The 13,807-nt window shown below is 46.2% G+C and overlaps 1 protein-coding gene across 4 annotated transcripts in view; it reads left to right on the forward strand.

Annotated features, from left to right (window-relative positions):
- The window catches only part of ralgps2 (Ral GEF with PH domain and SH3 binding motif 2), a 74,132-nt gene extending 60,943 nt beyond the window's left edge, over positions 1 to 13,189 (forward strand). For 3 of the 4 annotated variants that reach the window (XM_084010717.1, XM_084010716.1, XM_084010718.1), the window contains exons 11-21: positions 501 to 591; positions 777 to 844; positions 1,108 to 1,240; positions 1,366 to 1,517; positions 1,604 to 1,658; positions 4,005 to 4,082; positions 5,044 to 5,149; positions 6,350 to 6,442; positions 7,379 to 7,484; positions 9,075 to 9,166; positions 9,955 to 13,189. In XM_084010717.1, the coding sequence (XP_083866843.1) occupies positions 501 to 591; positions 777 to 844; positions 1,108 to 1,240; positions 1,366 to 1,517; positions 1,604 to 1,658; positions 4,005 to 4,082; positions 5,044 to 5,149; positions 6,350 to 6,442; positions 7,379 to 7,484; positions 9,075 to 9,166; positions 9,955 to 9,984 (1,004 nt within the window). In that variant the 3' untranslated portion in view covers positions 9,985 to 13,189. The remainder of the gene's footprint in view (positions 1 to 500; positions 592 to 776; positions 845 to 1,107; positions 1,241 to 1,365; positions 1,518 to 1,603; positions 1,659 to 4,004; positions 4,083 to 5,043; positions 5,150 to 6,349; positions 6,443 to 7,378; positions 7,485 to 9,074; positions 9,167 to 9,954) is intronic. The other variant, XM_084010719.1, reaches the window with a different exon arrangement.
- Positions 13,190 to 13,807: the final 618 nt, after the last annotated feature.

A 13,807-nucleotide genomic window follows, 5' to 3' on the forward strand; every position in this document is an offset into this window, starting at 1 on the left:
GAGCCTGTATCAAGGCTGAAATAAAAACCGCACCATAGCTTGCCCCACTGTTGCCATGGAGACGCAATGAAAGAATGTCTGCTCTTCATTAATACATCTGTGAGATAAGCATTCACCAAAATCCAAGAATAGCAAAATCAAGATGAGACACCATACAAATCAAACTACATAGTTTGCCTTTTAGCTGTAGCACCATTTATCATATCTGGATTGTTTTGGTCTGAGTTGCCCGTTGTGGAGATATCGGCCATCCTCGCCAGTAGAGTTGGACTCTATTGCACTCAAAGCACCAAAAAAATACATTTGAAAAACAAATTATATCCAGAAATCATGACCTGGAGATAAATCACTGACCTTGTTGTGAGCAGTTTGGTGTAGGAACTATTTACTTTCTGCCGAACTACACCCAAATACCAAAACGCGGTGGGTTTTTCAAATGTATAATTTTTATATATATATATTCTTTATTCTTATGTTTGTCACCGTCTTCCCTCTTACAGATGTACTAGTGTTGCCTCATGTGCAGAAGTATCTCAACTCAGTCAGGTACATCGAGGAGCTGCAGAAGTTTGTGGAGGACGACAATTATAAGTAAGAAACCAGACTCCGGACACCTCGCTTTCAAAGTATGATTTAAATTTCTGAATTAGTCACAGAAGCTGTTTACCGCCAGGAAGAGCAAAATAGGGTTTTTTGGGGCGCTCATCTGTCTTGTAATTATTCCCCCAAATGATTTTAACGATGAGAAATCCAAAAAAACAATGTTCTTTTTTCAGGGTGTCACAGCAGATCGAGCCGGGCACCAGCACACCGCGAGCAAATGCTTCCAAAGAGGATCTTGTCGGTATGTTGGGCAGCAACCTCCCGGTCTGAAAAGTGAAGCCAAGGCCTTGAACTTGTGTAAAAAGAAGTTTGATTGCATGGAAGTCAATAAGAAAATGAGCCTACTTCTCTCTTGATTTATTCCCTCAGTTAACATTGTAAACAGTTTATGGTCTCAATCTCTAGTTTCAAGTCTTCTGTTAATGATGGTCCATTTCCAGTCAAATAGACGATGAAGCAGGGGATGCTGATACCATTTATGTTCCCTCCCACCTTTACCTGCAGGCCAGGAAGCGTCTCCTCTGTGCGGCCGTAAATGTACGGTAGCAGCCGAGGGAACCAAAGTCCCGGCCACGCCGCCCTCCCCCAGGAACCTGCTGCCCTACGGACACAGGAAGTGCCACAGCCTGGGCTACAAGTCAGTTTTTGTTTATAGCTTGTGTTGTTATCATTTACTGCATTTTCAGACGACGTCCTGGGAACCATAAAGCATTCATAAAAACTGTGTTTTTCTTTTTCTCCTTGTGTTGTGTGTCCATGTAGTTTCATTCACAAGATGAACGCGGTCGAGTTTAAGAGCGCCACGTTCCCCAACGCCGGCTCTCGCCACCTGTTGGACGACAGCGTGATGGAGAGCCACAGTCCCACCAGGGGGCAAGCGGAGAGCTCCACGCTGTCCAGTGGTATTTCACTCGGTATAACAAACACACGTGTGCTTATGACACAACACGCACGTTTTTGTATCCTCGATGTCGTGCGAGTGATTTGCGTCTGTGCACAGGGAGCAGCGAGGGCTCCGAGCTCAGCGAAGAGATGTCCTGGCCGGCTTTTGAGAGGTGAGGTAATCGCTCCCGCCGTGCTCTTCCATGACATCCACTTGTAAGATCATAAAACAGCCCCATCCCGTTGTCCCCGATGTGATTGTGTCATTTTCAAAGCCTCGAGACGCAGCTATGCAAAAGGCTGTTAAAACTCCCACACGAATGCAGCGTCCAGCCTCGCTTTTGACCTCGCGGCCAGGGCCGTCACGCCTCATCCCTCCACCGCTGCTCCCAGACGCTTCCACGGCAGCCGAAACGTATTAAGAGCTTAACATTTCAATCCCCCCCTCACCGGTATTCCCTCTGTGGCTGCAAGTGTCTGGAGCCACACTCGCTATTCCAAGAATAAACAGGCCTGAAAATCATCTCAGCCTCCTTTCAGGGTTCCTGGAAAACAGTTGACCAATATAACAATCATTAAAAACACATGGCAAATAGGAGGGAAAGCAAAAATGTCCTGGAAAATCTCATTTCAACATTCTTCTGTTTTCTTTTAGCTGAAAATGAGCTTCTTTAATCGTTGATGGAAGGAAGTATTTTTGTTATGTTGTGGAAACGGTAACACATACAAGATGGATTACGTTGCATAATAAACGGTTGAATAATGTTTAATTGGTTGCTTGCTGGCTGCATGTTCTCCCCGTGTGAGCCTGGGTTCTTCCTCCCACAGTCCAAAGACATGCAGCATGGGGACCTGTCTGTCTCTACATGTCGGCCATGTGATGGACTGGTTACCTGTCTGTCTCTACATGTCGGCCCTGTGATAGACTGGTTACCTGTCTGTCTCTACATGTCGGCCCTGTGATAGACTGGTTACCTGTCTGTCTCTACATGTCAGCCCTGTGATAGACTGGTTACCTGTCTGTCTCTACATGTCGGCCCTGTGATAGACTGGCTACCTGTCTGTCTCTACATGTCGGCCCTGTGATAGACTGGTTACCTGTCTGTCTCTACATGTCAGCCCTGTGATAGACTGGTTACCTGTCTGTCTCTACATGTCAGCCCTGTGATAGACTGGCTACCTGTCTGTCTCTACATGTCAGCCCTGTGATAGACTGGTTACCTGTCTGTCTCTACATGTCAGCCCTGTGATAGACTGGTTACCTGTCTGTCTCTACATGTCAGCCCCGTGATAGACAGGTTACCTGTCTGTCTCTACATGTCAGCCCCGTGATAGACAGGTTACCTGTCTGTCTCTACATGTCAGCCCTGTGATAGACTGGTTACCTGTCTGTCTCTACATGTCGGCCCTGTGATAGACAGGTTACCTGTCTGTCTCTACATGTCAGCCCCGTGATAGACAGGTTACCTGTCTGTCTCTACATGTCGGCCCTGTGATAGACAGGTTACCTGTCCAGGGTGTACCCTGCCTTTGCCCAATGACAGCTGGGATCAGCCCCCCGCGACCCTGAATACAGGTTAAGCGGTAGATGGTGGATGGATGGTTGCTTGCTAGTTGGTTAGGGCTCCTCGCCGGCCGCCGCCACGGCACTGAAGCATGACACGCGAACGCACAAACCTCCACCAGGACTCGAGGATGACCTGATTAGAGTTTGGTCGCTGTGACCTCACGGAACAAGTTTTTGGCCGTAATTCAAGAACTGATTTCACCCAAATGTCTAATAAGACGACATGTTTGATCTAAACTTGGTTGCCAAGCGGCAAACAACCGAGGCGGTGATTGTAGTTTGGGCTGCAAAGGTTTTAAGGTTTGTGATTCAGCTAGTGAGTTGGATAAAAAATGAAGTGGAAGCTGAGGTCAAAACAATGAACCTGAGCCCAACTATATGTGAGACAGACGATGGCTAAATACTGGCTAATGGTAGGCTACTTTTCTTTACTTTGCTAGTCTTGTCTCTGCATTGGTACGGGCAAATTAGCATGAAATAGTGGGTGTTCAGTGGGTGTGATTAGCCTCATTAAAGACACTTTATCCTACTAGTAGAGGAGCTGACGTATGGTGGGATAAACTGATAAAGGGTGGCAGTTAATGATCTTAGCAAACTCGTCCCCGACTTTGAATCGTGCATTTAGGTGTCAAGTTCATTCCATATTCCTCAGTATGCAAAACTCTAGGCTATTCTTTTTGTTGTTGGTGCTCATCATGATTTCATAGATGGTTTTAAGCCGTGTGTTCCCTGTCAGTCATACCAGCTAGATGGGTTGGATCCCTGTTCTAAACTGTTGAATTACCCTGTAAAAACACATTCATTAATAACTCCACCTAATGACCCACCGCTCCTCCATCCAGCCCTAACCCAAGCAATCTGAATGGGGGGGAGGGGGAAAAACCCCACCCTCACAGCCTTAACAGTGTCCCGTGCCCCACTATCCTATCCTGTCTTATCCTATTCTGAACAGGACTCGGTTCTATCACTCTCTGGGCCCAGTGACCCGCGTGGCCCGCATCCCCTACAGAGGAGTCCTGAGGCCCAGCAGGTACACACATCCCGACCGGAAGCAAGCTGAGCTGAACCAAAAACCTCTCTTATCCTCACTTCACGCCCCTCAGCTGCTGCCAGGGGGGCCCTGTGTGTGTGTGTGTGTGTGTGTGTGTGTGTGTGTGTGTGTGTGTGTGTGTGTGTGTGTGTGTGTGTGTGTGTGTGTGTGTGTGTGTGTGTGTGTGTGTGTGTGTGTGTGTGTGTGTGTGTGTGTGAGATCAGGTGACGGGCAAAGGATCTGTTTGGGGTCATGATTCTTCATCTTTTGCTGCGTACCATCAGTCTAAAATCCACCTTTTGCTTTCTTAAATTTCTTGCACGTCTCTCACACACACACACACACACACACACACACACACACACACACGGTCAACCTGGACTTCTTGCTGTGATACGTTTCCAAGCTATTTCACAGCTTGGTGCTTAAAAAATGAGTTTCCACATTGAGCTCGATGTGTTACTGGAAACAAAGCGTTACATCCTCATTCCTGAGGTAGAGAGAATCCGACTCTTCTGGGTTATTAAAGCCAATCCTCATGGACGTCGCATTTAAAAGCGTCCCATGTGTGGTTTCGCGATGGGTCTCTCTCTCTGTCTCTCTCTGTCTCTCTCTCTCTCTCTCTCTCTCTCTTTCCACCAGGCTTCACTGGGCTCCTGCACTGGGCTTCCTACTCTTGGTCCTCCCAGACAAGACACAATCTGCATGCCACCTTGTCCGCCTCTGCAGTTTTTGAGATTTTACATCTGTGAAATTCAGTCAAGACAGAATTAGATGTAATGTTAACTTTTTTTTTCACAAAGCAGAGTTGGAGGTAGCTTTGCAGATTGCGCCTGCCATTTTACTGCCGGTTCGTCCTCTGATTTTGATCTGTCGTGCATGAGAACATGCATGTTTCCTTGAGGGTGCGTGCGTTTGCGTATCTTAATTAATGTTTGCCTTTGTCCCGTTGTTGTTGTAGCTCAGCGGAGTCGGAGGAGCTCGCGGTTCACTTGTATCCCGGAGCCGTCACAGTGCAGGGGGTGTTGAGACGGAAGACTGTGCTCAAGGAGGGCAAGAAACCAACGGTGAGAACACACACACACATATACACCATGTCCATGTGCTGTTTGTACACCTGTAGCTGCCTACCTACAACACAGGAGCAGATGGGCAATAAAAGCCGTGTGTAGACGGGGCCTCAGAGACTCTTTAACCTGCAGAACATCTCTGGTTCCGTCTGTTTCTCACACAGTACTCACTATCTTGAGCCATTTTTATATTTGCACTGAGATTATTCTATTCTGTTTTGACTGGAAACCAATATGGAGGCCTTTATGCAGTTGGTCTCCAGTGTTATGCTGAAGCCCAAGTTCATGGTTGCAAGCCAAGGCAATCAATTATCCCCACAACACCAATATCGTTAACAATAAGAGCACTCTGCACAAAGCGCTGTAACATCATCCACACAGCTTAGCACGCCTCACCTCTCTGTAACCCGACACACATGCACAGGATTGTGTGTTTCAGTTCATGTTTTCACCTCATGTGCATCAGGTCCAACACGCCTCTGTCGCAGCAAAACCGTGGCTAGATGCCGAAGTATTCTCCTTTAAATGTATAGAAGATTGGGAGCATTTCTATTGCCTCTAAACAGCATTTAATTGGTGACAGCTGAGCCGGCGGCTTGCAGCTAAGGGTGCTAACTGTGCAAACTACAGACGCCATCATCGTTGGGAACGATATAACAGCTGTAACAATTATGAGAGCAGCGCAGAGCGGCGGCCGTGAGCTCGCCGGTGGGCCACGCTCGCCCGACAAAGCACAGCGAAGCTCGGATTACAACACACACAGAGGGAGAGTGACTCCATTCTCATTACGCGACTCTATCTTTACATAGCGAATAATTGTTGGCTGCTATTTTTCTTTAAAAATAAAAGAATTGACCTCGGAGGCCTCGGCTCAGCTTCCTCTCATTGTTTTGACACATTTCCCTGACTTGATGCGTACTGGTTTTTTAACCGAGTGTAACCAGGATTTATTACGTTATATTTGTTATGTTTATAGAACAAGATGTAAATGTTGCACTCTAATGCCTGATTGGTCATCCAACCAGGCAAATACAAGCGAGGACTTTTAGTTCCCTAAACCAAACATCCATCCATCTCCTCTTTTTATCTCTCCCACAAAATCTTTATACGTGATGCAGCACAGAACCGGACACATGATTACAAAAACAGCCCACAGAGTTCACTCTTTGTAAAAGTGTTCACTCTTTGTGCCTCCAGGTGGCGTCGTGGACCAAATACTGGGTGGCTCTTTGTGGAACCCAGCTTTACTACTACCCTGCCAAGTCCCTGAAAGCCACTGAGAGGAAACATGTAAGGCACACCAACCATCACCGTCCTCTCTTGTTCTTCATGCCGTGCGTTTCTGCAGCCGCTGATTAGAACGTTTGAAAGCTCATGATTAATTTTTAACTAACGCGTAACTGCTTATGTGTTTAAAACTCTTGAATTCTTCCATTGTTGATAGAATTGAGAGCAAATGTGCACAAATGACCACAAAGCACACTCGGGATTACAAAGAGACGACACATGATAGCCATTACTTACTAACAAAGTTTGATTAAAGAATTCAGAACTCAGGGCGACGCGCTTAACCATTCTTCTTCGGGTGTGTTTGTTTTGATTATGACTTAATATGCACAGGAACGGGGAAATCATGGGGAATAATGAAAATGAGGGGGAAAATGACACATTTTTCATGAATATTTGGCATAATTTAAAAACAAGTGGGGGGAGTTAAGTGCATCTGGCAGTGTGTGTGTTTGTGTGTGAGAGGGTTTGGACTGCAATCAGTTTGACAGGAACATTACTTGAAACTACAGGAGTTTAGAGGAGAAGGTCGGGCAGAAAGGATGATAAGTGTGTGTGTGTGTGTGTGTGTGTGTGTGTGTGTGTGTGTGTGTGTGTGTGTGTGTGTGTGTGTGTGTGTGTGTGTGTGTGTGTGTGTGTGTGTGTGTGTGTGTGTGTGTGTGTGTGTGTGTGTGTGTGTGTGTGAGATTGGGGGGTGGGGGGGACAGACAGATGGAAGCACTCATTGAATAATGAGACCAATGACATCACTGCAGTCCTGTGTGTCACTCAGGGGCTAATGAGAACCTTGTGGAGTGAACATGCAGGCACACACACACACACACACACACACACACACAGTCTGCGTTAACATGTCTTCTTCAGTAGCATTTAGACAAATCGTTGTCGCCACCAGGAAGAACATTAAACCCTGCGTTTCCACTCGCTTTCTCCTCCCAGTTCAAGTCGACATCCAGCAAGAGCGTGTGCGTGGTGGGTCTGATGGCCATGATGGCCGACGACCCCGAGCATCCCGACGTCTTCCTGCTGACGGACTCCGAGCACGGTGAGACGCACAAACACACACACACGACACAATGGGATATGCCAAAACGGAGATGACTAACTACACTCTCTGGAAAATGGGATGCAGTAACTAAATGTCAGCCCCACACACACACACACACACACAGGGATGGACGCTCATATTTGAAGGCGGTGGCCTGGATGTAAACGATACAGGGAAGACAATTTAACGCAACTCGACTGTGACACTTCAATAAATGAAAAGACGAATCAACAAACTGAAAATATGTAGTTATTTCGTGTTGACTCAGTCTCTCGAGCCACATTTCTTTCCACTGACTTTCCCGGTCATTGTAGTGCCAAGCTATTCCTTCAGCCCATTGTTGTCTGCGTTTCCATGGCGATCTGGAGAGTGCTGCAGGTGGTCGTAGGGATAAAACCGTTTTTTTTTTGGTCTCACATACGCTGCTGATGCACGAGGGATGTAGTGAATGAAGAATGCAGAGGAGGGAAATGAAACTGTCTCCACAGTAAATCATCCGTGAGTGTCTGGTGGTTATTTATTGCCGCTTCAGAACGTAACCGCCGTGAAACAATCGGAAAATAAACCTCATTCACATGTGCTGTCTCTCTTCCACCCCTCACTCTCTTTCTCTTTCTTTTGGCTTTTTTAAAATGATTCGGGAAGTTGACAGAAAAAGCCTTATTTTTTTACTTCTGATGAGTAAAAGTGAAATTCTCTCCAGTCGTCCTCAAATTTTCCAGAGTCCTAGACTGCTTCCTTGTTTGATGGATGAGGCGTACTAGTGAAGGCGTTTTATCGGGATAATCCTAAATAACGTCACAAGTGACTTGAAGAAGCTGTTGAGCTGCCATATGAAAATAATGAATAATACAGGATACAAAATAATGTTTTGTGTGTTTATCCTTTATTTGGAGAGACCTTATGATTTCAGATCATCGTATTGAAGATGTTTTCATTTAAAAGGAGATGTGTGTCTTATCGGAACATAACATACAGTGCCTCCAGAAAGAGTTTGTGTGGCCAATCAGTGACGGATATCCCTGCAAGCCCCGCCCTGAAAGTTCCTGTACTTTCAGAAAGCACTACCTCCAGACTAGGAACCTTTTAGGGGTTAAAATGGCCCCGTAACTTGATTTAGAGCCGATGTCCCTGCAGGCAAAAACTCTACGAGTTCCTCAAAAGACTAAATGTCGTTGCTTGGCTTGGCTTTCACTACAAATAGCATCTTTGCATTGACTTTGTATGCAGATAATCTGTGTGAACACACCTTCAGGTTGCATCAGCAGTTTGAATTTAGACATTCTCTAGAGAGACCTGATAGAAGTTCCATCTCACCAAACAGGAAGTGCAACTGTCAGGTTAGGTATGCAACCGCATGCTAGTCATATCTTGCATTTTTCATGTTTTCACACACACACACATACACACACACACACACACACACACTAAATGTCTCTGTCCTGAACTCTTCCACTGTGACTTTGTTTGGATTTGAACCGGGTGGGCCAAAGTCGAGTGAGGCTTCAGCCGTCTTTCCAGGCGTCGAGAGAAGCAGGTGGAAACAAAGAGGCTTGGCATCTCACGCTGTTTGTCTCCGTTGCCTAGGTAACACCTACAAGTACCAAGCGGGGAACAGAACGAACGCTATGCTCTGGTTCAAACATCTGAGCGCTGCCTGTCAGAGCAACAGGCAACAGGTACAGAGACTCCTTAACACACACACACACACACATTAAATTGGAAGCACCATCTCACATTTTTAATCGTTTTTTTTTTTTTCTTTATTGTTCTTAAAGGAGTCATCACCTGGTTTTATACGTATCCAGCCCCCCTTGGATCGCTTTGGATCAATTCGTAAAACTTATTAGAAAAAAAAAAAAAAATTTAATCAAACATTGAGCTTGTTCTGACCCTTTTTCGTACCGCGATTTTATCACGCGAGATTACGCGCGAGGTTTTGACTGGTCCGGATGTGCATTGTATAATATGTAATGAGGCGCGCGTTGATTCGCTGCAGGAAGGACAGAGCCGGGGGGGCTTGCCTGCATGCAGACTCCAAAACATAATGGCGGCGCTTCGGCGATTTCAGGTAGCGGACGGGGCGGGGTTGGGTGGTGAAAGAGGGGTGGGCTTATGCAAGTAGCCGCCACGGTGACGTCACCGAAGGCGCAGAATCAAAATCTCGTGCTTTAGGAATGCACACCCTTGTGTGCTATTCCTGTTCGGAAAAAGAGCAGAAGCGAAAAAACGGCGCCACTTTCAAACTCCAGCCTTTCAGGCAAGTTTCAACTGAGGTCAAACACAGATATGCATGTTTTAACAAGAGAAATTGCGATTTCCAGGTGATGACTCCTTTAATTTATAATTCAGTTCCTGTCTTTACAAAAGAAATATGCAAACATTTCCAATCGCCTCAGTATGGAGGAACAGGAGGAACAGCTGAAATCAATGCAATGTTTTAATCCCCCCCCCCCCCCCCCCACAGGTGCCTGCCAATCTGATGTCATTCGAGTGACGGACGCTGAGGAGAGCGACGGAGAGCAAAGATGGGAGAGGGGGATGAGGAAACAGAAGACGAGGAGGACGAGGAGTATTGACTCAGTAGTGGAAGCTTTCACTGCCATGAGCCCTGACCGCCGATTCTCTGATTCAAGCCCCCCGGCCTCACTGCAGCCTCACCTGCCACCACTGCCTTAACCAGAGTACCGTGTGTGTGTGTGTGTGTGTGTGTGTGTGTGTGTGTGTGTGTGTGTGTGTGTGTGTGTGTGTGTGTGTGTGTGTGTGTGTGTGTGTGTGTGTGTGTGTGTGTGTGTGTGTGTGTGTGTGTGTGTGTGTGTGTGTGTGTGTGTGCTGAACAAGGACCTGCACCACTGCTCGTCTCCTGTTTGCTGTCGGCGTCTTTTTTTTCCTTCGTTTTTACTGTCCAGCACTTCAGTTGAGCCATTTCTTTCTCTCTCTCTCTCTCTTTCTCTGTCTCTCTCTATCTCTCTCTCGGACAGACTAATCCTCTAACGGACACAAATAATCCTCTCCTCCGCTTTCTTCTTTCTTCTTAAAGGGTGAACTATTTTTTATTTGTGTCCCGACGATCCTCAAACGTTGCATTTCTGTCTTTTTAATCGACACACAATCGCCACGCTCACGCTCACGTCCGACTCTGGAGGGTTTGAAATGAGTTTTATTTTGTTCACATGTTTCTCTCTTTATTCACACGTGTTGAGTTATTGAACATGAAGTGCACTCTCTCTCTCTCTCTCACACACACACACACACACACACACACACACACACACAGGCCTATTTAATCATAACCGTTAAGGGCTCTGATTCGCAATCGATTCCAGCAGAAACAATTCCCACACTTCCTGAATGTGTCTAGTTTTTTAATTACAGAACTCAAGCCCCCCTGTTTTGTCCCCCCCCCCCCCCCCCCTCCTCCCCCCCCCATATACTCAGTCAGTGTGTGTGTGTGTGTGTGTGTGTGTGTGTGTGTGTGTGTGTGTGTGTGTGTTCTGCATCGGGGTGAGGAGGGATTCTCGTCTGTGCATCGGTACGATCCTCCCGGAGTCTAAGCTGAGTGTTCACTGTCGGGTCGGGGAGAGTCACACACCTGCTCTCTTTACGGCCGACGCTTGGTTTCCCTCAACACTAAAAAAAAGACTTGAAACTGTGAAAGAGTCCGAGTGAGGAGAGCGAGGAGAACGCTTTTTTATCTCCTTCTTCTTGTTACATAAGAGGGTCCGGAGCAGACATTCAAAGCTACCTGCAGCCATGCAGTCGACTTTAAATCTTGTTTATATTGTTTTGTGTTAGTTAATTTGTGTTTTTTGGGAGCCATGGTGCAATTCACAGTATTACCATGTAGTCGATGATCACACGTCAATGTTGTTTGTCTGTTACATTTGAATGTTACATTTTTTTAGTTTTTTTGCATTTATGTTTTCTTTTGTTAACCGACACCCAGCTCCGTTTTTAAGCCCCGACTGTGTTCCATCTGATTCGTAATAAGCACCTTGGTTAAGATTAGTGCCAAGTGATGTGACGTCACTGTTTTTTTTTTCCCTCCGGGAAGCGTGAGGGAGAGCGGCGCCGCGGTGGAATCGGACGTCAGCGCGCTGAAAAAAAGCTTTTTTTTCCCACCCAGTAATATTCATCAAATTCAAAAATTTTTTTAAAACATCTGTTTACATTGTACGTTTACACAATCTTTTTGCCCTAACAATCACAATCCCTTCACGTGCTGTGAAACCCGTAGTATTACAGTAGAAACAACCGGGGTTGTGTTGAGCTCAGATTTGGGACGGAGAGGTGAACATATCCTCGCTCTCAGCCCTGGTGGGCCTCAGTGAGCGTTCTCGGGGCCGATGTCCAGTCGACAGCGGCGGCGCAGTGAAACTGTCCTCGGCGTCAAAGACAATTAAGTGCCCGTAAAAAGAGACGCTCAGTCCTTTTGTATATGAACTCAAGGGGAGATGGTTAATGAGGAAGCCAAAGACGGGCATCCGTGTGCCTGTGCATACCTCTCTATTTTTCTAATAAAAAAAATAATTGATAAAAAAAAAACCTTGTAATTCAAGCCACGCAGAGGCAATCCCTCTCCCTCCCTGCTGGGGGGAACCCAAGGGTGACCAGCTACCTAATCGTCCGTGTGGCCGGCTGGCAAGAAGAAAGGCGGGAAGTGGTGCTCATCGTGTTTTTCTTTTTCTTTTTTTTTTCTTTTGCTTCAAAATGCGAGCAGAGACGGTTTTAAGTGAGTTGAAGCACTAAGAAGTCTGTTTGGAGTCAAAGAGGGTCTGTGAATGAAACGAGTGTTTACCTGAAGGCGGAGCTTCACCTGCCGTCAGTTTGTGAAACGTTGACAATTCGGCGCCGATGAACATGAATTAATGCTGTCTCAAAAAAAGGATTGTAAACCGACCCGATGTGGGCGGTGGATTTCCCCATCACATTTCACATCCCCCTTCCTTTTACTTGCTTTATCTGATGATCTGTTAGTGTCTGTTAGATGAGAGGATGTGGATTCCTGAGTTTCAAGTTGTAAACCCAACCAGACCTCTCGGGGGCGGAGGGCATGTTGGAATGTGAATCAGAGGTTTTCCCTCACAATGAGTTTACACAATGGTCTTCTTTTTTTGTGTTATCATTTCTGTGTGGCGTACGGTCAAAACAATGGAGTTATGTGTATTATTTTGCTGGCTCATGTCTTGGATTTCGATGCCAATCACCGCTGACACAACGCCCCCCCCGCTATCATCCGTTATGGGATGAGAACGTGGAAAGTTCATCCTCATCATTTTTTCGGTTCGTTACAAAGAAACGTGATGCTTGAAAATCGCCCCTCCCTGTGTCGTTTCCTTTAAAATGACCACACGATCCACAAATGCACAAGTCACCGGCGTTTAACTGGTTCTGAGAGAGTCTGAATTTGTTCTTTTTAATGGTCGTAAAAAAAAAAAAGAATAGCTGAAAAGTTGGAGGAAGCGATTCAGTGAATCTGGACAGAGGACATCATCAACAACAACAAGCTTTTGTTCGAGTCAAGGGTGACCTGTAAATGACCTTTGACCTTTTGCGCCCTTTACCTTGCTCTCTGTGTGTGTTTGTGTGTCTGTCTGCCCGTGTCATGACTTGTGGCGAGCGCTGTGACCTCCCCGCTGAGTGATGCGCCGCCCGGTGTGAAGACTGAGAACCAATAAACACTCTGCCCTTTTTTTACTCTACACGCCGGTGTCACGCTCATTGTGTCGGTGACTGTGTGCCAGTGTTTATCCGGGGGATTACATGAGTGTGTATTGTATCATTACACGGTTCAGCACTATTTAAACACTTGAAGTTTCCAGGTTGGAGCTGCGGCAGAGCCGTAGGCATGGTGACAGAGAGCTGATGATGGAAGCGGCCTGGAGGCATTTCTTTCTTCTTAATGGCTACTTTTATAACAACATTCCCGAAACATCACCCCAAAGATGTAGAGTTTAATTGGCCGACACATCACACTAACTTCAGTTCCTGTAATTGTGTAATTGCGTCACTAGGTGACGATGTTTGAGTTGCTTGAACATTCACTCAGGCACAATTTTACAAAAGTATTTACAGTTTAATTAGCTTTATGTTTCTGCTTGACTATAATTTGGGAGCAAAAATCTCATCATGTAAAAGCAGGCAATGGGGCTGCAGGTTGAATCTGTGGGGTGATGAGAAAGAAACAAGTTGCTGTATACGATGACCAAGGGGCAGAAAGAGACAAAATTACTCTCAGTGACAATTTCATAAGAATAGAAAGTCGCCAGTTTAAACCTCTTCAATCCAACCACTGAGTTGAGTCTGCAGAGGGCCCAAAG

This window comes from Eutrigla gurnardus, assembly GCF_963514095.1.
Source record: "Eutrigla gurnardus genome assembly, chromosome: 6".
NCBI classification, from domain to species: Eukaryota; Metazoa; Chordata; class Actinopteri; order Perciformes; family Triglidae; genus Eutrigla; species Eutrigla gurnardus.